Source organism: Bufo gargarizans, unplaced genomic scaffold (genome assembly GCF_014858855.1).
Source record: "Bufo gargarizans isolate SCDJY-AF-19 unplaced genomic scaffold, ASM1485885v1 original_scaffold_2062_pilon, whole genome shotgun sequence".
Classification (NCBI taxonomy): Eukaryota; Metazoa; Chordata; class Amphibia; order Anura; family Bufonidae; genus Bufo; species Bufo gargarizans.
In genome coordinates, this window is record NW_025334626.1 from 21,635 (window position 1) to 46,647 (window position 25,013).

General features: G+C 44.3%; 1 protein-coding gene across 4 annotated transcripts in view; it reads left to right on the forward strand.

Moving 5' to 3' along the window:
• Window positions 1-25,013, forward strand: part of DAB2 (DAB adaptor protein 2) — an 82,820-nt gene that overhangs the window by 18,127 nt on the left and 39,680 nt on the right. For 2 of the 4 annotated variants that reach the window (XM_044274789.1, XM_044274792.1), the window contains exons 2-3: window positions 15,189-15,379; window positions 17,848-17,987. In XM_044274789.1, the coding sequence (XP_044130724.1) occupies window positions 15,292-15,379; window positions 17,848-17,987 (228 nt within the window). In that variant the 5' untranslated portion in view covers window positions 15,189-15,291. Of the gene's footprint in view, window positions 1-7,687; window positions 7,824-15,188; window positions 15,380-17,845; window positions 17,988-25,013 lie in introns of those variants that run through there. The other 2 variants (XM_044274790.1, XM_044274791.1) reach the window with 2 other exon arrangements.

The following is a 25,013-nucleotide window of genomic DNA, read 5'->3' on the forward strand; positions in this document are numbered from 1 at the left end:
TGTTACAATGTATCAGTCTGGAGTCCAGGCTCTTTAGCTCACAGAGCATTGTCTAGACTGGATATAACTGTGCTAGTTTGTTACAATGTATCAGTCTGGAGTCCGGGCTCTTTAGCTCACAGAGCATTGTCTAGACTGGAAACAACTGTACTAGTTTGTTACAATGTATCAGTCTGGAGTCCAGGCTGTTTAGCTCACAGAGCATTGTCTAGACTGGATACAACTCTGCTAGTTTGTTACAATGTATCAGTCTGGAGTCCGGGCTGTTTAACTCACAGAGCATTGTCTAGACTGGATACAACTGTACTAGTTTGTTACAATGTATCAGTCTGGAGTCCGGGCTCTTTAGCTCACAGAGCATTGTCTAGACTGGAAACAACTGTACTAGTTTGTTACAATGTATCAGTCTGGAGTCCAGGCTGTTTAGCTCACAGAGCATTGTCTAGACTGGATACAACTCTGCTAGTTTGTTACAATGTATCAGTCTGGAGTCCGGGCTGTTTAACTCACAGAGCATTGTCTAGACCAGATACAATTGTATCTACTTCTTATCTGCATGGGTTTTTAGCCTGGAAAGTAAGCAAGAGTGATCCCATTCACTGACAAGAAGCTGAAAAATTGCAACTGGTAATGACGAGTTTAATCCAAACTCATTGTACGACAAAAAAAATTGCAAAGAAAAGGGGTCAGTCAGCACATCCCAATGCGCAGGGGCACGTTGCTGTGGCTGAAAACACTGTAAAACAAAACATGCAATGCAACAGCTCTCTGCAAACCAAATAAAGTACAAAAATGCATAATAATTGCTAGTGCTATACTTTATATAAATTAGAGATGCTTGGCAAATCATTTTGTACAAAATTATTTGAGCCCGTCTGCCGCACGTCAAGGCGATCTCTGTAATACGGGTTCCTAACACTAACTTCTACCTGTTATGTGCCATGACGGCTACCATACAATTCAGGGAGTGTTTTTTCCATGCATCTCTTATAAGTATAGCACTAGAAATTATTATGCATTTTTGTACTTTATTTGGTTTGCAGAGAGCTGTTGCATTGCATGTTTTGTTTTACATTTTTTTTTTATATATTTAAGACTAAGGAAGCCTTTATGTGTAGAAGTCTTCTTTAAATCGCCTCTGCTTTACATGAATGGGGAGACTGAGCAGCAGGTATTTTACAAGACGTTTTACAAATTCCACCCCCATTACTGCATTTCCTTTCCAAAACAGTCGCCTCTTTCTAGCTGTTCTTCTGGTTTCAATAGTGATCTGTTTGCAAGCTGCTTAGGACATGGCTTTTGGATAGGAAGGGTTAATGTTGGCAATGTGTAGGGACACTTGATTCTCCTGTATACAACCACCGGCCAGCATCATGTGCAGCAGCCGAAGAGGAGTCTGAATATCGGGGTCTGGTCTGTGGTCTGATTTATGGGGTCTTATCTGAGGAACATCTAGATATCCCATGTACACAATATGGTGATCGGCAGTCTGAGGATTATGGGGGCCATTTATCACTGGAAATGTGTTTTTGGGAGTTGTTTTGCCGCATGTTTTGGCACACCTCTTTCTTTATATAAAACCCTGCAAATTCTGCCCATGTACGCCACACTACGCCAGTTTTCAAAAGGGTCTAAATGTGAGTCCAAGTGTCCGTATTTCACCTGGATTACGGCACATTTACTATGTGCGATGCTTCCAAATGTCGCTAAAATGTCGCATCTCCACACCAGGCAACCCCTGGTGTACTTTTTATCCCTGTATTGATATTGACACAGGTGTTCCACAGGTCTCATGTGGAGTATGAATTTTGGGGTCTGGTTTGGCATCTGAATATTTATGCTCTAGGGTCTGAATTTTGGATTTCGAAGTGCGAATGATGGAATCTGGTTTGTGGTCTGAACTGTAGGGTCTGGTCTGGGATCTAAATTTTAGGGACTAGTTTTGAATTATTTGATCTCTGGGATGTGAATTTATAGGATCTGGATTGTGGCCTAGTTTTTAGGGTCCGGTCTGGGGCCTGAATTTTGTGGTTTGGTCTGGAGCCTGAATTATTCTATCTGCTCTTGGATTTGAATTATGGGGTCTGGTTTGGCTTCTGAATTTTAGGATCTGGGGGTTGCTCCTGGTGTCTGAATGATGTGGTCCTGTCTGAAGCTCAATTGCAGGGTCTGGTCTAGGTCTGATATAGGGTCTGGGCTAGGGTCTGGTCTGGGTTTGATCTAGGGTCTGGTCTATGGTCTATTCTAGGGTCTGGTCTGCGTCTTATCTAGGGTCTGGTCTAGGGTCTCTTCTAGGGTCTGGTCTAGGCTCTGGTCTGGGTCTGATCTAGGGTCTATTTTAGGGTCTGGTCTAGGTCTGATCTAGGGTCTGATTTTCAGAGTCTGGTCTGGATTCTGAATTATTCTCTTTGATCTGGGATCTGATATATGTATGAGGTCTGGATTGTGACAAGAATTTAATATGCCTCCCCTACAAAGTTTGTATGTTGGCCCGATAGTAAGATCCAGTAAAAAAAGTGGTTGCATAGAATTCCTAACAACTTGACCGAAGAGATCTCAATGTGATACTCTTGGGTGATTAACCTAGGACAAGCCCTTTACATCTTAATAGGAATTAGTTTCTCTTCTTTCTGACCCTTTGATGCACAAAATATGTAGTAATTCACATCCCGTGTATACTATAAAAGGAGAAGCAAAAATAATTCACACACATTAACTCAGGAAGGAATTTGTGATCAGAAGTTCCTTCCCAGGTTGGCACCAGTTTAGTTCTTAATCTCAGCTTTATGCTTCTCACATCAGAGTGACCTGAAGAAGATCTCCACCTACATTTATTTTTAGAGATTTTTTTTTATGGTTTGTTTGCTTGACGGCAAAACCTCCTCCTCTCTTATTAGCCCTCATCTTAGGTCAAGTTCGAAATTTTTTCTACAGATGCTTTGAGGGGGCGTTGTAAGTCAGGGAGTGGGAATAATCGGAATATACTGGTAAATTTTCCTGAATATTCCCTGCATACTGTCCTCATGTGCCATAGAGATAGCGATTGCCCACAGCAGTGATCTTAGATATTTGTAGCTATCATTTTAATTCATATCCAGACCCCATAGTTCTGACCTCAGTATTACCTCTCCTTGTTCCAGACTCTTCAGCTTGAGGCTGGCCAACATCAGGATGTTCAGAGAGATGATTGCCGAAGTTAGTCCTGATAATGTACTAATCCTGATAATGTACTAATCCTGATCCTGATAATGTACTGATCCTGAAAATATTGAGATCCTCCTGGTAACATAGAAATCCTGACAATACAATGTACTTATCCCGATAATATATTGATCCTGAAAATATGCTGATCCTGATAATGTACTGATCCTGATAATGTACTGATCCTGATAATATACTGATCCTGATAATGTACTGATCCTGATAATGTACTGATCCTGATAATGTACTGATCCTGATAATATAGTGATCCTGATAATGTACTGATCCTGATAATATACTGATCCTGATAATTTACTGATCCTGATAATGTACTGATCCTGATAATGTACTGATCCTGATAATGTACTGATCCCGATAATGTACTGATCCTGATAATGTACTGATCCTGATAATGTACTGATCCTGATAATGTACTGATCCTGATAATATAGTGATCCTGATAATTTACTGATCCTGATAATTTACTGATCCTGATAATTTACTGATCCTGATAATATAGTGATCCTTATAAGGGCTTGTTCACACGACCGTGTGAAGCCCATGCCCGTGCTGTGGACTGCAAATTTCAGTCCGCAATGCACGGGCACGCACCATAGCTCAGCCGCATGGGGATCGCGGAATGGGTTGGCGATCTGTCCATTCCACAAAAAGATAGAACTTGCTCTATCATTTTGCGGTGCGGAGGCACGGAACCGAACCCCAGAAAGCACTCCGTAGTGCTTCCGTAGAGTTCCGTTCCGTGTTTCCGTTCCGCATCTGCGGATTTGCAGACCCATTGAAGTGAATAGGTCCGCATCCGTGATGCGGAATGCACACGGAACGGTGCCCGTGTATTGAGGATCCGCAAATCCGCAAAAACGGGCATCACACATTTGTGTAAATGTGCCCTAATATAGAGATCCTGATAATATACATATCCTGAAAATATATTGATCCTGATAATATACTGATTCTGATAAGGCTCCATTCAGACTTCCGCACTTTGGGTCCGGATCCGTTCCGCAATTATGTGGAACGGGTGCGGACCCATTCATTTTCAATGGGGACGGAAAAGATGCGGACAGCACACAGTGTGTGTCTGCATCTGCATTTCCAGTCCGCGGCCCCGAACTTCCGGTCCGAGGATCTGCAAAAAAATAGAACATGTTTTAAAGATTAAGCATTTCTATTGGGGTGCTGGCCTGGTGTTTTGCGGATCCTGATAATGTACTGATCCTGATAATGTACTGATCCCGATAATATACTGATCCGGCAATTCAGTTTTTTTGTGGATTCGTGGTTTGCGTACCGCAAAAAACGGAACGGTCGTGTGCGTGAGGTCTAAGGCTCTATTCAGACGTCCATTGTGTATTGCGGATCCGCAATACACCCGGCCGGCACCCCCATAGAAATGTCTATTCTTGTCCGCAATTGCAGACAAGAATAGGACATGTTCTATTTTTTTCCAGAGCCGTGGAACGGAAGATCGGCGGCACGCTCCGGAAATGCGGATGCGGACAGCACACTGTGTGCTGTCCGCATCCATTCCGTCCCTTAGAGAATGAATGGGTCCGCACCACAATTGCGGACGTGTGAATGGACCCTAATCCCGATAATATATTGATCCCGATTATATACTGATCCTGATAATGTACTGATCCCGATAATGTACTGATCCCGATAATATACTGATCCCAATAATATACTGATCCCGACAATGTACTGATCCCGATAATGTACTGATCCCGATAATTTACTGATCCCGATAATATACTGATCCTGATAATATACTGATCCTGATAATATACTGATCCTGATAATGTACTGATCCTGATAATATACTGATCCCGATAATGTACTGATCCTGATAATATTCTGGTCCACGTCATTGCTGTGCGTACATTTCCTCTTTATGACGCTGTCAGTGCTGGTTGTGACCTTGTACAGAGGTCGGTCAGTTCTTTACACAATGATCCATTTCACCAGAACCTTATAATAATCCAGTCTCTTGAATGACCTGAATTAACTCTCTTATGTCCTTGCCGGTCAGGTCCCGGGTAGTCGTCTTCTTCTGCCTCTTTGCTCCATACATTCCACTTGCTGGGCTCATGGACAGAGAGGGTCAGTGTAGCAGGTCTGCGGCAGGAATAGCAGTGCTTTGTAGCATTGACTCCTCCGCTAATCTACACCTCACTGGGATATTCCGACAGGACGGATCAGGGTCATTGACATCTGCTGGTTATGAACGGTAACATAAAATGCTGAATCCAAACCATTCATAATGAGCTGGGTCATTTCCAGATGTAGCAGAGCTGAGTTTGTCTTTCTCGCTGCATTGTTTCTACACTATATGGGGCTTACCTGCATGCAAGCTCAACTCTGCTACATCTGACAAAGAATATATTCCGCTTGGGAAGAGCAAAAATGAAACTCAATGATTGACATATAAGTTTGTGTACAGATATATCCATCAGTCCCCGATAGGACCGTCCAGCCCTGAATGAGCAGGAGTTTGATGAGTTATACTAAATCTTCTCAGCTCTTCCTGCTCTATAAGCTGCTGCCTGCTGAGCAGACACCAAGTTCAACACAACAGGTCACCATTAAAGGGCATCTGTCAGCAGTTTTGTACCTCTGACACTGGCTGACCTGTTGCATGTGTGCCTGGCAGCTGAAGGCATCTGTGTTGGTCCCATGTTCATATGTGACCGCATTGCTGAGAAAAATGATATTTTAATATATGCAAATGAGCCTCTAGGAGCAACGGGGGCGTTACCATTACACCTAGAGGCTCTGCTCTCTCTGCAACTGCCGCGCCCTCTGCACTTTGATTGATGCGGTGACGTGATCACATTAACACTGCCTGGCTCTATCAATCAAAGTGCAGAGTGCTCGGCAGTTGCAGAGAGAGCTGAGCCTCTAGGTGTAATGACAACGCCCCCGTTGCTCCTAGAGGCTCATTTGCATATAGTAAAACATCATTTTTCTCAGCAATGCGGACACATAGGAACATGGGACCAACACAGATTCCTTCAGCTGCCAAGCGCACATGTAACAGGTCAGACAGTGTCATAGGTACAAAACTGCTGACAGATGCCCTTTAAGAGTCAAGATGCAAAAATGTGCTAATCATAAGAAGCTGAGCGCTATAGATGTAGCAGAGCTAAATTTGTTATTTGGCTGAAAACACCATCAGTTAGGCCCCGGGCTGTACGGCGACTTGCATTTGCAGTGAAATCAGGGGACTACCATGAATGTAATGGCAAAAAACAAAAAATATCATATGTGACCTTAAGAAGGTCGTCCTGGTGACGTCCACGTGCTGGAGATGTTTGCGCCTGGATCTTGGCCATTGATTCACTCGTTGGGTTAATACGAGATATTTCTGCAGGATTTTTGCTGACGGCGTGGAGATGGAGGACACGGCAGGTTAACCGTGACAAAAGACTGCAGCTTCCTGGGCTATAGGATACGTTGTCAGCACAATGTCAGGGGGGGGCGGACGTGGCGGCCCATGTTTCCTAGGCATGATTGCAGAAGGAAGTCACAAGGTGCTGGATCTTCCTCAACTGATAATGGATGTTCAGAAATGATGTGGGAAAAGCTGAGTCGAGGTGTTATCTGCTCCCTGGAGGTAGGACTGGATTCTGTGCCGTCAGCACCGCCGCCTCGCGACTCGGGGACATAAACCCGCCATAAGTGCTCCAGAATAACGGCAGGGGTGATCTGATTCACCCTTGGCGTGTTTTATCTTGCCATATTGTTTCTATGGAGCAGAGGGGAGATAAGCCGCTGCCAGAATATATTGGCGCTGGTTATCTCAGAGAACAAGACGATATAACGGAAGATATTCTACCGGCCTGATCTGTTTTGACCCCAATATCGGGGCTCCGGTCTGGTCATTTTCATTTTATGAGCGGCTGCTAGACAATACTGAGATTAGGTGTGCCTAGCACTAGCAGTGTCTTCTAGCTGCAGTCACTCTCCTACAACACAACTGCAGCTGCTTCAGAACCTCAATAGCAGTCACCTGCAAAAACATTTTATTTTCTCATTTGAACAGAAAGACAGCAGTTTTTTTCCAAACCTGAAGTTCCTCTAGGCCAATAATGGCTAACCTCCGGCATTCCAGCTGTGGTTAAACTACAACTCCCAGCATGCTCCATTCATTTCTATGGAGTTCTGAGAACAGCCAAAGCAAGGGGGCATCTTGGGAGTCGTCGTTTTACCACGGCTCGAGGTTACCCATCAAAGCTCTAGGCTATAGGAATAAAATAATCAGATATTATGCAACTGGGCCTGGTCTGTGCGGACCTTGTGATCAGGGCAGGATCTTACAGGCTCCAGTTCCAATTGTTGTGGATCGCAGAAGATCTATATAATGTCTTTAGGTTCTGAGAGGGCCCTGGGGCCCGAAGGGTCCCAAAGCCATAGTCATCTGAGGGGAAATGCCTGTTCCTGCTGTCATTTTAGGTTCTGCGCAGTCGCAGCTGATGTATTGGGATTTTGAAGGTTCGAGAACTGCAAGAGAGAAGCCACTTCGCATGGACCAGAAGAAGAAGCTTTCCCAGACGCCTCAATGGCTAGACCATGGCATATATACGTGTCCTTAATCATCCAGGGTATGTCACCCATGTCCGCCGCTATCACTGGCCCAAGGCTGTGCATTTTCCATTCACAAAGGAAACGCATTTCCTCCTGCGCTCGCCGCTTTTCCTTTCTCATACGAAATGCGAGAGGAAAGGGCTGCAGGAAATGTCTGTGCAGGATGGAGCTGACCCTGTGAACTCATCACGGCCCGTTCTGAAATGACGCGGACATTAACTGAATTCCTGTACGTGTCAGCGGAATTTGCTGATCTCACTTTATGGATGTAGCGGGGTCAGGTTAGACAGGTGCACAGTGCTGAGTTTGGCATTTTGCGCAATGATGGGGTGGATTTATAGACTTGTCGTAAGAGCAGATTTCGGGGAAACCTCATGAATTTGCCCCCAAAAAAAGATGTTCCTTAGACTCCTGTAACCCATTCTGCACCCGTTTTGATGCTAGTCCCAATTTTCCATTCCTTTAAGATAAGTGACGCACCCCCCCCCCCCCCCCCATCCTAAGAGCTCATGCACACGACCGCATTTTCTTTCCGTGTCCGTTCCATTTTTTGGACTCCGTGTGCATTCCATTTCCGTATGTCCGCAAGCTCATTCCGCAAAAAAAAAAAAAGGACATGTTCTATTCTTGTCTATTTTGTTACAATGGATCCGCAAAAAAAAAAAAAACCTATGCAACATGGACGTCAGATGGACAGATGTTATCCGTTTTTTTTTTATTGGCAGATCCGTGTTTTGCTGATTGCAAAATACATACGGTTGTGTGCATGAGCCCTAAGTGTCTGTGAAGAGGGGAGCCCATGTGGACTCGTACTGCTGACTGGAAGAAGAGATGGGGCCGACTACAGCTAGGGTCCGTCCGCTCCTCTGTTTCGTAGACCCTTGTCTACACAATTGTAGAAACTTTTGTGATACAGGACCCCCGTGCAGCCACCTTTCATCCGAGGACGTATTAATACAGGCCGGGAAATGTGACTCAACCAAATTCCAAACTGAGTTTAAACCTTTTTTTAGAAGAGCGATTACACAGCTGCTTGTAGTCATGATGCCAAGATCTTCAGTGTATCACACCCAATCAAAGGGTTAAAGGTGCTGTACACATTACATCAAATTTTCATCAGGATCCACCAACGGCCTAATGTGTAAGGGGGTCTCCTGACCCTCCCCATTGGAATATATCAAGGGAAAGAAAAGTCAGGTTTGCTGAAAACCCAATATGCAGTAAGCTCCTAAGCTTCCTCTAGTGGTAGTTATGCAGTAATTTCTTGAGGTTATCCTAATGGTGGCTGTATATATCTGTATGTAGTAATCTTCAGAGCTCCCTCTAGTGGTGGCTGCATATATCTGTATGTAGTAATCTCCTGAGCTCCCTCTAGTGGTGGCTGTATATATCTGTATGCAGTAATCTCCTGAGCTCCCTCTAGTGGTGGCTGAATGTATCTGTATGTAGTAATCTCCTGAGCTCCCTCTAGTGGTGGCTGTATATATCTGTATGCAGTAATCTCCTGAGCTCCTTCTAGTGGTGACTGCATATATCTGTATGTAGTAATCTTCTGAGCTCCCCCTAGTGGTGGCTGTATATATCTGTATGTAGTAATCTCCTGAGCTCCCTCTAGTGGTGGCTGTATATATCTGTATGCTGTAATCTCCTGAGCTCAATCTAGTGGTGGTTGCATATATCTATATGTAGCAATATCCTGAGCTCCCTCTAGTGGTGGCTGTATATATCTGTATGCAGTAATCTCCTGAGCTCCCTCTAGTGGTGGCTGTATATATCTGTATGCAGTAATCTACTGAGCTCTCCCTAGTGGTGGCTGTATATATCTGTATGTAGTAATCTCCGGAGCTCCCACTAGTGGTGGCTGTATATATCTGTATGCAGTAATCTCCTGAGCTCCCTCTAGTGGTGGCTGTATATATCTGTATGCTGTAATCTCCTGAGCTCAATCTAGTGGTGGTTGCATATATCTATATGTAGCAATATCCTGAGCTCCCTCTAGTGGTGGCTGTATATATCTGTATGCAGTAATCTCCTGAGCTCCCTCTAGTGGTGGCTGTATGTATCCGTATTTGGCAATCTCCTGATCTCCCTCTAGTAATGGCTGTATATATCTGTATGCAGTAATCTCCTAAGCTTTCTCTAGTGGTGGCTGTATATATCTGTGTGCAGTAATCTCCTGAGCTCCCTCTAGTGGTGGCTGTATATATCTGTATGCAGTAATCTCCTGAGCTCCCTCTAGTGGTGGCTGTATATATCTGTATGCAGTAATCTCCTGAGCTCCCTCTAGTGGTGGCTGTATATATCTGTATGCAGTAATCTCCTGAGCTCTCTCTAGTGATGGCTGTATATATCTGTATGCAGTAATCTCCTAAGCTTTCTCTAGTGGTGGCTGTATATATCTGTATGCAGTAATCTCCCGAGCTCCCTCTAGTGGTGGCTGTATATACCTGTATGCAGTAATCTCCTGAGCTCCCTCTTGTGGTGACTGTATATATCTGTATACAGTAATGTCCTGAGCTCCCTCTAGTGGTGGCTGTATATATCTGTATGTAGTAATCTCCTGAGCTCCCTCTAGTGGTCTCTGTATATATCTGTATGCAGTAATCTCCTGAGCTCCCTCTAGTGGTGGCTGTATATATCTGTATGCAGTAATCTCTTGAGCTCCCTCTAGTGGTGGCTGTATATATCTGTATGCAGTAATCTCCTGAGCTCCCTCTAGTGGTGGCTGTATACATCTGTATGTAGTAATCTCCTGAGCTCCCTCTAGTGGTGGCTGTATATATCTGTATGCAGTAATCTCCTGAGCTCCCTCTTGTGGTGACTGTATATATCTATATACTGGTCTCTCCTGAGCTCCCTCTTGTGGTGACTGTATATATCTATATACTGGTCTCTCCTGAGCTCCCTCTAGTGGTGGCTGCAGGCAGACAGAATTTTATCACGTGACTCTAGTTCTCTACAGAAGATGCAGAACTTTGTATCTGAGAAATAGAGCTTTGACTGATATAAATATATCATGGTACTATTGAGCGCAGAAGTTTGAACCCACAAACAGCAGGAAGTTGAAAAATGGAGATGTTCTTTGAATCCTTCTGGATTTTGGCAGTAAGATTCTCAACAGAATTCCACAATGAAAGCACACCCTGCAGCCAATATAAAGCCTGAGGTAAGCAAAAGTCAAACATGTAGGAAAACAGAAGACGATCCGTCCCCAGAGCCACTGCCAATGGAAACATCATAATAGTTTTCATTAAATTAACATAAACCAAAAACAATTGTGGATTTTATTTTTTTCTACTAATCACATTTACTGCACATTTTATAAGTCAGCTTTTTTTTTATTCTTTTTGGAAATTCTGAACCACTATGATAATCAGAGGTTGTGCTGCATTTTTTTCCAGAAGAGTAAAAATACTCCTCTTAGCATTTTTGAGGAGTATTTTAAGCCAAGGAGGAGTATGGAAGTAGCAGTAATTCAAATAATTAATATGTAGGCATATATAATGTGGAGGACTGGAGGCAGCAGTGGTGGTCGGGTGGCACTGTGACAATGTGACATGAGTGATGGGATGGAGGAACTCAGAGCTCCTAATGTTATACCCTTAGTTGCCTAGTCACTAACCATCTATTAGGGTATATTCAGATGGGCGGTCAAATCACCATTTTTACTGTGACTGCCGCAAATATTTTACTGCGAGTCTACGATTACCACAGTGTGATAACATTTCCACTTTTTATTTAAATTCCTGCATTTTCATGGCAGTAAAAATAAAAACTGCAACTTCACTGTACATTCTGAATATACCCGTCCCTAAGAGATGCCTGCAGACACCTAGCATCTTTTGTAACCAACGGTGTTCACTCAAAAGTTAATAAAGCCCCTGGGTGGCACTGGCTATGGTTAATAAAGCCCCTGGGTGGCACTGGCTATGGTTAATAAAGCCCCTGGGTGGCACTGGCTATGGTTAATAAAGCCCCTGGGTGGCACTGGCTAGGGTTTATAAAGCCCTTGGGTGGCACCAGCTAGGGTTAAATAAAGCCTGTGGGTGGCACTGGCTATGGTTAATAAAGCCCGTGGGTGGCACTAGCATCGGTTAATAAAGCTCGTGGGTGGCACTGGCTAGGGTTAATAAAGCCCGTGGGTGGTACAAGTTAGGGTTAAATAAAGCACCTGGGTGGCACTGGCTAGGCTTAATAAAGCATCTGTTTGGCACTGCCCATGGTTAACAAAGCCCCTGGGTGGCACTAACATTGGTTAATATAACCCCTGGTTGGCACTGGCTATGGTTAATAAAGCCCCTGGGTGGCACTGGCTAGGGTTAATAAAGCCCCTGGGTGGCACTGGCTAGGGTTAATAAAGCCTCTGGGTGGCACTGGCTAGGGTTAAAAAAAGCCCCTGGGTGGCACTGGCTACGGTTAATAAAGCACCTGGGTGCACTCGCTATGGTTAATAAAGCCCCTGATTGGCACTGGCTATGGTTAATAAAGCACCTGGGTGGCACTGGCTATGGTTAATAAAGCCCCTGATTGGCACTGGCTAGGGTTAATAAAGCCCCTGGGTGGCACTGGCTAGGGTTAATAAAGCCGTGGGTGGCACCGGCTAGGGTTAATAAAACCTCTGGGTGGCACTGGCTACGGTTAATAAAGCCCCTGGATGGCACTGGCTATGGTAATAAAGCCCCTGGATGGCACTGGCTATGGTTAATAAAGCCCCTGGGTGGCACTGGCTATGGTTAATAAAGCACCTGGTTGGCACTGGCTATGGTAATAAAACCTCTGGGTGGCACTGGCTACGGTTAATAAAGCCCCTGGGTGGCACTGGCTATGGTTAATAAAGCACCTGGTTGGCACTGGCTATGGTTAATAAAGCCCCTGGGTGGCACTGGCTATGTCATGTGATCATTGTTGTCTCGATCGGTGGGACTTCCTGCCCTATAAGACGTCTATATTGTTTATGTGCCACAAATGCCTTTGGTTGGACAATCCCTTTGAGTACAGAGGGGGTTAATACGATGAGAGTAATTTCTCACCCCCCTGACCCATCATGGTCTTCACTTCAGCTTGTTTACGAGGACAAGCTTTTCCTGAAGGTTGGCTGGAGGGTTTATTCACTTTGCACAGGAACGTCTGGAGCTTTTATGTATTGCTGGAGGGTACAGAACGTTTCTGAGATGTGAAGTAAGGCCGACAGCTGCTCCAAAGCCTCCGTCTCTGGAGTCCATCTTCCGGTAATTCACTTTGGCCTGAGAGTTGTTTACAGCTCCCTGCCGTTCACTGGGTAATCCGATTTTCTTGTCAGGCTCGCCAGCAAATTCAACTTTTACTCCAGGAAATTTCCAGTTTATTTCCTGAATTGACAGAATTTGGCAGGCTTCGCTTGTCAAGAAACATCCTGGCAAAAAAATGTCCGGTTTTAGACACAATTTTCTGTAAAAACGGCAGCAAAACTACACAAATGTACGATGTTTGACAAATCTTTGAACAGACCTTAGGAGAAGCAATGAATATTTGATAGGTGGTGGTCTGAACTCCAGGACCCCTGCTAGGTGCCATCATCACAGGTCCTTCACCACCACTGCTACTCTTCACTGCTGAGCTCCACTCCACCTTATGTCATAACAGGTCCTTCACCACCACTGCTAGTCTCCACTGCTGAGCTCTGCCCCACATGACGTTATCACAGGTCCTTCACCACTACTGTTAAGCTCCTCCCAACCTGATGTCATCACAGATCCTTTACCACCAGTGCTGAGCTCTGCCCCACCTGACGTTATCACAGGTCCTTCACCACTACTGCTAAGCTCCTCCCAACCTGATGTCATCACAGATCCTTTACCACTAGTGCTGAGCTCTGCCCCACCTGAAATCTTCACAGGTCCTTATGGTCTTGCTGAAGACACTGCTGTTGTGTTTGGAGAGCTCTCTTTGTTATCATCCATTAGCATTAACCATAGCCACCCAGTGGCAAAGCTACCCCCCCTGCAGTGGCCAGGATTGGTAAGTGGGAAAAAACTCTCTCTGGCACATGCCCTTGGGTGCTTTATTGTAAATGCAGCCTGGTTACCTGAGACTGTTGGCTTCCATGTTCCTCCTTTGTTTTCCCATGCACAGCGTCTGTTACTTCTACTTGATCCCATACACTTGAATGGGGCTAAGCTGCAGTATAAAAAACCACCACAACCATATGTATGGCACTGTGCATGAATAAACTGAACAAGTGACCACAAGGCATGGCCCCTTCTTTCAGCTTATCCATGGGATGCCAAGGACTCAAACCCCAACTGATCAAATATTGATGCCCTAATGATAAATAATTTTTCTTGGGGGGTAACCCCTTTAAAGTCATGGCATATTATTAGGATCATTCATCGTGATTCTATTTCGGACCCCTAAGAATGAAGAGACCACAACATGCTGCTGATGGCCCCTTCAAGTGAATAGATGCCAGCTGCAATTCCATGCACAGCCGGTTGGCCGGGAGCGCCGCTGCCCAGGAAAAACTTAGAAGACACATCAGTGTTGTGGCCCCTTCATTTACAGGATCGGTGGGCATCTCAGAGGTCCCACCAACGCCGATTGTGAAATGATTTCATATCGTAGTAATAAGATGGTGGTAATAATATGAAATAAATGGGTGATGCCTATAGTTGAACACAACATAGGGACCGGCCATACAGCTGCTATGGGACCCTTGAAAAGAGAGGGCTCAGCACTTGTTGATTCCATCCTCGTTGGTACTTGAGTAGTAAGAATCTGTGTGGGACTCCACAATGAGGAATAATGGGGTGGAAAAGTGACCCAAGGTCATAAAACACATTTGTTCACTCTCTCGAAAGCATCTAGGAGGCTCTAAGATAAAGTGGAGACCTTCCCAAGGGTGATAGAAGTCTCCTAAAGCCTCCTGGAAAGCAGCTCTCCATAAAATTCTCTGGTGTGTGGTACCATCAGCCCTGGCATCCCAATGGACAATGCGCCATGTAAAGAGGGCTTAGCCTACGGTCACTCTCTATGGCACACATGGTTGTCATAAGCATGGACTATATTAAGATCTCTCTGTGATATGCAGGCCTGTCTGCGGAGAAAACTCTTCTTCATCACATTGAGTGAGGAAGTCCAAGTGATATGTGCCTATAGTTTTGACCATTGCTCTAAATATACAAAGAATGTGTAAAGTTTTGTGACCATTTTTTTTATTTCTCCCCAAAAAATTAACATCCTGATTAAAAAAAACGCTTATACAGACCTATATGTCTCCATGGTAACAGACTACAAACAAGCCCTGTGTAGTCTGACCTTAGAGTCACGTGTTACTCTTTTCCATCTGTGATTTTTTTATTTTTTTTGCAAAAACTATAGTAAAAGCCGTCTTATTTTTCTTTTAGGTGGAAATATGGCCTTACTTTGAGAGCTGATTTCGGGGAGATCCTCTGTCATTGGTCCGTAGTGTTTTTAATGATACTGACATTGTGAGGCAGGCCTCCAAACATGTCTACTGATGTAGAATCCTGCACCAGCACTTCAACTGATGTGGCTCCAGCCGCCAAACCAGCGACAAAGAAGGAAAAGAAAAAAGGTAATGTAAACTGTCTAATGTACTATGGTGCGTCCCGACCACACACCCACCACACACTGTTTACAGAACCAACATTTTAAAATGCATGGACCTGAGATGACAAGGAGTGGGCCCCCTTTATGCCAAAAGGAAAATGTAGATTTCAGGGAACGTAAGGCATCCCCTTTTAGGTGCACAAAAGCTAGTGGTATAGTCCATTGGATAGTTCGATACAATTCTTGTTTTCCTTTGGTATTTTACTTACATCGAGCAGTAAATTCTGTGCGGCCCTTTACACAGTCATGAAGTTAAATTATGAAATTCTGCCATCCCACAGCCACCACCAGGGGGAGCTCACCACAATCAGACTTATTCTTGAGCTTAACAGAATTATATACTCAGAGAGCTCCCCCTTGTGGTGGCTGAAGAAAAGCAAGATTTTGTGAAAAAGGAGCTCTGACTTCCCAATACAGATGAGTAAATGTGTTAAGGCCCCGTTAGGATATATAGTACAATATCCAGGGGAGAAGGGGGCTGTATAGTCTAGGCCAGGGGTCTTCATTAGGTGACATAGTTGGTGACAGTCCAAGCTGAACACCCACACTAAATATGTTGTCTTATTACTGCTTCACAAACTTTGCAGATCAATTAACTTCCAGATTTATTACTTGATAATAGAAAAATCAGACCAAGACCTCTAAACTCATTTATACTCTAGAACAGATGCCTAAAATCATTCAGACCCCAGGTCAGATGCTAGATCCTAGTCCAGAACACTAAACCTAATTCAGACTCCTATGCAAATGAGCAATTCGAGCACCAAGAGGTGCGGCTGAATAGTCTGAGCACTGCTTTGTCACCCCCCTTGATTGACAGGGCTAGACACCAGACTGAGGGCAGAGCCCTGTCTACGAGCTGTGTGCTGGCATATACATATCATATACTCTATGTAATATAGCTACACCACACTGAGATCTACTCAGAAAGCTAATCTACATATTACTAGGGTTGAGCGAACCCAAACTGCAAAGTTCGGGTTCGTACCGAACTTTGCGAGTTCTGGTACCCGGACCCAAACCCAGACTTTCACTGAAGTTCGGGTGGTATTATTATTTTCCGTTCTAACATGGTTATAACGGAAAATAATAGCATTCTTAAGACAGAATGCGAAATAAAATGGCCATTAAGGGGTTAAAAAAAAAAAACTCACCTCATCGACTTGATCGCAAAGTCGGTATCCCCTCCTTCTTGCAGAACTTGCAAAAGGACCGCGCTGACGTCACCGTGCTCACCACATGGTGAGCACGGTGACAACACCACAGGTCCTGCTGAATAAAGATAGAAGGACCTGCGGTGACATCACGTCACCGCAGTTCCTTTTGCAGGTCCTGCAGAAAGAAAAGGATACTGGCTGCGCGATTAAGTGGATGAGGTGACTTTTTTAAAATTATTTTTAACCCCTCAATGGCCTTTTTTTTTTTAGCATTCTGTCTTAAGAATGCTATTATTTTCCGTTATAAACCTGTTATAACAAAAAATAATAAAGTGAAGTTCGGGTCCATTTGACTTTAATGGGGTCCGGGTTCTGGGTCAAGTCCAGGTCAAGTTTGGGTCCCGAACTTTGATCTGAAGTTCAGGCGAACCCGAAGTTCCACGGGTTCGCTCATCTCTACATATTACTGCTTTATCTACAGGCACAATATATGATCATACAGATACCAGTAATATGTGTCAGATCTAAGATCAGACCCTTAAACTTATACAGATTCCAGATTAGACACACAGTCATTCAGACCCCAGATCAGATGCTAGACCAGGGATGGGCAAACTCAGCCTTCCAGCTGTTTTAAAACTACAAATCCCATCATGCCCTGCTGTAGGCTGATAGCTGTAGGCAGACTGGGATTGATGGGATTTGTAGTTTTACAACAGCTGGAGGGCTGAGTTTGCCCATCCCTGTGCTAGACCCTAGACCAGATCACTAAACCTAATTCAGACCCAAGAACCAGAGTATGGAAGTATTTGCAGCTGGGAATGTGGCCTCGCAGAAGGAGAAGCTGAAGGATGATGTTTTGACAGGTGATGATCCTCACAACCTCCAGGGTTCTTCCTCCTGCAAAGAAGCAAACACAGCAAAGAGACTAGATGGTTAATCCAACCCATGTGTCCTCCAGCCCGCAGACACCTGGCTTTCATGTAAAGTGCTGAATGAAGGACCCACTGTGACCACTGAAATGTGATAGTCCTGCTGTTCTGGGCAGATTTACAATCCCTGTGCCATCAGCCTAGGTTTACTACACAAGTGCTACAGAATATTGGGTCATCTCACTGAATACTGATTTCCCAATTATAAGATTTTCATAATTCGAGAAGCTGGTAAGGGCTGACAAGGAGGACTCCTGGCCAGACATGCTGGGGATTCTAGTTCTTCAGGCATTCAGGGAAGGAATAATTCAAGCTGTTGACCATGTCATCTGATATTCCCGCAGCTCCGGAGAAGACAGATGAATTCCTTCTGGCCAGATTTAAAGGGGATGGAGTACGATATAAAGCCAAATTAATTGGAATTGATGATGTGCCGGAAGCACGTGGCGATAAAATGAGTCAGGACTCCATGATGAAGCTGAAGGTGAGAGTCCTGTGCTTCAGTAAACTGGTATATAAATGAAAAGTTGTATCCAGAAAACAAAGGATCAATTCCAGCTTCTAACATATAAAATAGTTTGTTCTTTATTTGGCTTCCAAAATTTAAGATCCAACATACATCACATGGAGAGACACAAGGTAATTGTGACGCGTTTCGGGCTATAAAATTGAGCCCTTCATCAAGACAAATGAAAAGTTGTGGAACTTTTAAATATGCTTGTGATTCAATTCCTCAACAGTCTCAAAATATTTGCTTGCTGTCAGTGAATGTGAACACTGTTGGTTCTATTCACAAGCAGTAATCCTGTCCACAGCTCGTTCTGCTCTAAATGAGAAGTGTATACCGTTGTATTCAGTGTAGACAATGCTCTGTGAGCTAAACAGCCCGGACTCCAGACTGATACATTGTAACAAACTAGCAGAGAGATTTCTTTGCCTCTGCAGATGATGTGTTTAGCTCACAGAGCATTGTCTACACTGGATACAGCTCTGCTAGTTTGTTACAATGTATCAGTCTGGAGTCCGGGCTGTTTAGCTCACAGAGCATTGTCTAGACTGGATACAACTGTGCTAGTTTGTTACAATGTATCAGTCTGGAGTCCGGGCTGTTTAGCTCACAGAGCATTGTCTAGACTGGATACAACTCTGCTAGTTTGTTACAATGTATCAGTCTGGAGTCCGGGCTGTTTAGCTCACAGAGCATTGTCTAGACTGGATACAACTGTGCTAGTTTGTTACAATGTATCAGTCTGGAGTCCGGGCTGTTTAGCTCACAGAGCATTGTCTAGACTGGATACAACTGTACTAGTTTGTTACAATGTATCAGTCTGGAGTCCGGGCTGTTTAGCTCACAGAGCATTGTCTAGACTGGATACAACTCTGCTAGTTTGTTACAATGTATCAGTCTGGAGTCCGGGCTGTTTAGCTCACAGAGCATTGTCTAGACTGGATACAACTGTGCTAGTTTGTTACAATGTATCAGTCTGGAGTCCAGGCTGTTTAGCTCACAGAGCATTGTCTAGACTGGATACAACTGTGCTAGTTTGTTACAATGTATCAGTCTGGAGTCCGGGCTGTTTAGCTCACAGAGCATTGTCTAGACTGGATACAACTGTACTAGTTTGTTACAATGTATCAGTCTGGAGTCCGGGCTGTTTAGCTCACAGAGCATTGTCTAGACTGGATACAACTGTGCTAGTTTGTTACAATGTATCAGTCTGGAGTCCAGGCTGTTTAGCTCACAGAGCATTGTCTAGACTGGATACAACTGTGCTAGTTTGTTACAATGTATCAGTCTGGAGTCCGGGCTGTTTAGCTCACAGAGCATTGTCTAGACTGGATACAACTGTGCTAGTTTGTTACAATGTATCAGTCTGGAGTCCGGGCTGTTTAGCTCACAGAGCATTGTCTAGACTGGATACAACTGTACTAGTTTGTTACAATGTATCAGTCTGGAGTCCGGGCTGTTTAGCTCACAGAGCATTGTCTAGACTGGATACAACTGTATACACTTCTCAGCTGGGAGCTATGGACAGGATTATTCACAAGAGTGTACTTGATTATGGTGAGGAACTGAAACACAAAGATGTCTTTCACATGAGCATATTTGCAATCCATATATTCTAGATTTTATGTACCGGAATCCGCTGTTAATAAATAGAGCTATTCATATGGGCGTATAATTTCTGTCAGTATATGAAATCCACAGCACGTCCGAGTTACCTCCTCCGTTTGCTCGGGCCGTGGTGAACACTCGATGCTCTCTTGATGCGCAGGACAGGACCTGCGCTCCTGTTTGATGACATTGACTCGGCATTGACTGGAAGCAGCAGGATCTGTGAGACGTCATCATATTGGAGCGCCGGTCCTGTCCTGTGCATCCGGCGAGCAGCGACTGTTCACCGCGGCGCAAGCAAATGGAGGAGGTGAGTTTATTTTTTTTTATTTTTTTGCAAAAGAAGAGTGGGAAAGGGGGCATTAATAATACTGTGGTCTCTAATGGGGGCATTATTAATACTGGGAGCCACTAATAGAGGAAAAATAATACTAGGGTGGCACTACTAATGTGGGCCTTATTAAAACTGGGGGCTATTAATCGGGTATTATTAATACTGGGGGCCTTATTAATACTGTGGGTCACTAATAGGGGCCTTATTAATTCTGGCGGCCATTAATGGGTCATTATTAGGGATGAGCGAACTCGAACTGTATAGTTCGGGTTCGTACCGAATTTTGGGGTGTCCGTGACACGGACCCGAACCCGGACATTTTCGTAAAAGTCCGGGTTCGGGTTCGGGTTCGGTGTTCGTCGCTTTCTTCGCGCTTTTGTGACGCTTTCTTGGCGCTTTTTGAAAGGCTGCAAAGCAGCCAATCAACAAGCGTCATACTACTTGCCCCAAGAGGCCATCACAGCCATGCCTACTATTGGCATGGCTGTGATTGGCCAGAGCACCATGTGACCCAGCCTCTATTTAAGCTGGAGTCACATAGCGCCGCCCGTCACTCTGCTCTGATTAGCGTAGGGAGAGGTTGCGGCTGCGACAGTAGGGCGAGATTAGGCAGATTAACTCCTCCAAAGGACTTGATTAACTGATCGATCTGCAGCTGTGGATCATTGAGCTGCTGATCCTCAATTGCTCACTGTTTTTAGGCTGCCCAGACCGTTTGTCAGTCACATTTTTCTGGGGTGATCGGCGGCCATTTTGTGTCTTGTGGTGCGCCAGCACAAGCTGCGACCAAGTGCATTTAACCCTCAATGGTGTGGTTGTTTTTTGGCTAAAGCCTACATCAGGGTGAAGCTGTCACACCAAGTGCATTTAACCAGCAATAGTCTGTTCATTTTTTGGCCATATACAAAATCAGGGGCAAGCTGCGCCTGTCACCAAGTGCATTTAACCCTCAATGGTGTGGTTGTTTTTTGGCTAAAGCCTACATCAGGGTGAAGCTGTCACACCAAGTGCATTTAACCAGCAATAGTCTGTTCATTTTTTGGCCATATACTAAATCAGGGGCAAGCTGCGCCTGTCACCAAGTGCATTTAACCCTCAATGGTGTGGTTGTTTTTTGGCTAAAGCCTACATCAGGGTGAAGCTGTCACACCAAGTGCATTTAACCAGCAATAGTCTGTTTATTTTTTGGCCATATCCCAGTCTAATTCTGTCACTAAATCCATACCGGTCACCCAGCGCCTAAATACTAGGCCTCAAATTTATATCCCGCTAAATCTGTCCTTAGTGCTGTAGCTGGGCGAGTTATTTAGTGTCCGTTCAAGCACATTTCTTGTTCTGGGTTGAAATACAATTCCCAATTTAGCAATTTCATAATTTAGTGGTTTCTGCTATATCAGAGCTATTTGAAATCTATCCCTAAAAGGGTATATAATATTCAAGGTGCACACTGGGTCATTCAGAATAACTTCACACACACCCGCTACTGTGTATTTCCAAGTCTAATTCTGGCACTAAACCCATACCTGTCACCCAGCGCCTAAATACTAGGCCTCAAATTTATATCCCGCTAAATCTGTCCTTAGTGCTGTAGCTGGGCGAGTTATTTAGTGTCCGTTCAAGCACATTTCTTGTTCTGGGTTGAAATACAATTCCCAATTTAGCAATTTCATAATTTAGTGGTTTCTGCTATATCAGAGCTATTTGAAATCTATCCCTAAAAGGGTATATAATATTCAAGGTGCACATTGGGTCATTCAGAATAACTTCACACACACCCGCTACTGTGTATTTCCAAGTCTAATTCTGGCACTAAACCCATACCTGTCACCCAGCGCCTAAATACTAGGCCTCAAATTTATATCCCGCTAAATCTGTCCTTAGTGCTGTAGCTGGGCGAGTTATTTAGTGTCCGTTCAAGCACATTTCTTGTTCTGGGTTGAAATACAATTCCCAATTTAGCAATTTCATAATTTAGTGGTTTCTGCTATATCAGAGCTATTTGAAATCTATCCCTAAAAGGGTATATAATATTCAAGGTGCACATTGGGTCATTCAGAATAACTTCACACACACCCGCTACTGTGTATTTCCAAGTCTAATTCTGGCACTAAACCCATACCTGTCACCCAGCGCCTAAATACTAGGCCTCAAATTTATATCCCGCTAAATCTGTCCCTAGTGCTGTAGCTGGGCGAGTTATTTAGTGTCCGTTCAAGCACATTTCTTGTTCTGGGTTGAAATACAATTCCCAATTTAGCAATTTCATAATTTAGTGGTTTCTGCTATATCAGAGCTATTTGAAATCTATCCCTAAAAGGGTATATAATATTCAAGGTGCACATAGGGTCATTCAGAATAACTTCACACACACGCTACTGTGCATTTCCAAGTCTAATTCTGTCACTAAATCCATACCGGTCACCCAGCGCCTAAATACTAGGCCTCAAACGCAGCCGCCTGTCTACAGCCAATGTGGACAAGCTGACGTTCATAAAAATGAACCAGGCATGGATCCCACAGGATCTGTCCGTCCCTTGTCCAGATTAGACATTAACTACCTCCCCTTAACCATATATTATTGGACTCCAGGGCACTTCCTCATTCAATCCTATTTTTATTTTCATTTTACCATTATATTGCGAGGCTACCCAAAGTTGAATGAACCTCTCCTCTGTCTGGGTGCCGGGGCCTAAATATATGCCAATGGACTGTTCCAATGTTGGGTGACGTGAAGCCTGATTCTCTGCTATGACATGCAGACTGATTCTCTGCTGACATGAAGCCAGATCCTCTGTTACGGGACCTCTCTCCTCTGCCTGGGTGCTGGGCCTAAATTTATGAAAATGGACTCTTACAGTGGTGGGTGACGTGAAGCCTGATTCTCTGCTATGATATGAAGACTGATTCTCTGCTGACATGAAGCCAGATTGTCTGTTACGGGACCTCTCTCCTCTGCCTGGGTGCTGGGCCTAAATATATGCCAATGGACTGTTGCAGTGGTGGCTGACGTGAAGCCTCATTCTCTGCTATGACATGCAGACTGATTCTCTGCTGACATGAAGCCAGATTGTCTGTTACGGGACCTCTCTCCTCTGCCTGGGTGCTGGGTAGTGTTGAGCGCGAATATTCGAAAAGCAAATTTTTTTCGCGAATATCGCAACTTCGCGATTTCGCGAATATTTCGAATATAGTGCTATATATTCGTAAAAACGAATATTCGTTTTTTGTTTTTTTCCCCCCCCCACAAAATTACAGTACACATATAATTGATTGTTTCCCAAAGGTCCAACAGCTCAGATCTTACTCACATTGCCTAGAAAGTGATTGAGGCGCGAATCTTCGTAAGGCGATGTTATTAGCGCACATGCGAATATCGGCACGTCCCAGAACAGAGGCAAAGGGCTTTGCATTCATACATTAGTGAATTGAGTTGCGAATCTTCGTAAGGCGATTTTATTAGCGCACATGCGAATATCGGCACGTCCCAGAACAGAGGCAAAGGGCTTTGCATTCATACATTAGTGAATTGAGTTGCGAATCTTCGTAAGGCGATTTTATTAGCGCACATGCGAATATCGGCACGTCCCAGAACAGAGGCAAAGGGCTTTGCATTCATACATTAGTGAATTGAGTTGCGAATCTTCGTAAGGCGATTTTATTAGCGCACATGCGAATATCTACACTTGTCCCAGAACAGAGGCAAAGGGCTTTGCATTCATACATTAGTGATTGAATTGAGCTGCGAATCTTCGTAAGGCGATTTTATTAACGCAAATGCAAATATCTACACTTGTCCCCAGAACAGAGAGGCAAAGGCCTGTGCATTCATATAGTATAGCACCATATTCGCGAATACGTAGAACTTCGTAAAATTCGATTTACGAATATTCGTATTTTTTATTTTACTTTCCACCTTACAGATTACATTGATCTGTACTCTGTCAACTACTGTCATCACCCCCCACTGTATCTCGATTGATTCCCAAAAGTCTCACATTCCCTAGAAAGTGATTGAGGTGCGAATCTTCGTAAGGCGATTTTATTAGCGCACATGCGAATATCTACACTTGTCCCAGAACAGAGGCAAAGGGCATTGCATTCATACATTAGTGATTGAATTGAGTTGCGAATCTTCGTAAGGCGATTTCATTAGCGCACATGTGAATTTTGCATAGCATATGTATTATGCGATAATTCGAATTATCGCATATGCGAAATAATAACGAATTTGAATAATCGCGAATATTTTACGAATATTCTTTCGAATATTCACAAAATTTCGCGAATTCGAATATGGGACATGCCGCTCAACACTAGTGCTGGGCCTAAATTTATGACAATGGACTCTTACAGTGGTGGCTGACGTGAAGCCTGATTCTCTGCTATGACATGCAGACTGATTCTCTGCTGACATGAAGCCAGATTGTCTGTTACGGGACCTCTCTCCTCTGCCTGTGTGTGTGCTGGGCCTAAATATATGACAATGGACTGTTGCAGTGGTGGCTGACGTGAAGCCTGATTCTCTGCTATGACATGCAGACTGATTCTCTGCTGACATGAAGCCAGATTCTCTGTTACGGGACCTCCCTCCTCTGCCTGGGTGCTGGGCCTAAATATATGCCAATGGACTGTTGCAGTGGTGGCTGACGTGAAGCCTCATTCTCTGCTATGACATGCAGACTAATTCTCTGCTGACATGAAGACAGATTCTCTGTTACGGGACCTCTCTCCTCTGCCTGGGTGCCGGGGCCTAAATATCTGAGAATGGACTGTTCCAGTGGTGGGTGACGGGAAGCCAGATTCTCTGCTATGGAACCTCTCTCCAATTGATTTTGGTTAATTTTTATTTATTTAATTTTTATTTTAATTCATTTCCCTATCCACATTTGTTTGCAGGGGATTTACCTACATGTTGCTGCCTTTTGCAGCCCTCTAGCTCTTTCCTGGGCTGTTTTACAGCCTTTTTAGTGCCGAAAAGTTCGGGTCCCCATTGACTTCAATGGGGTTCGGGTTCGGGACGAAGTTCGGATCGGGTTCGGATCCCGAACCCGAACATTTCC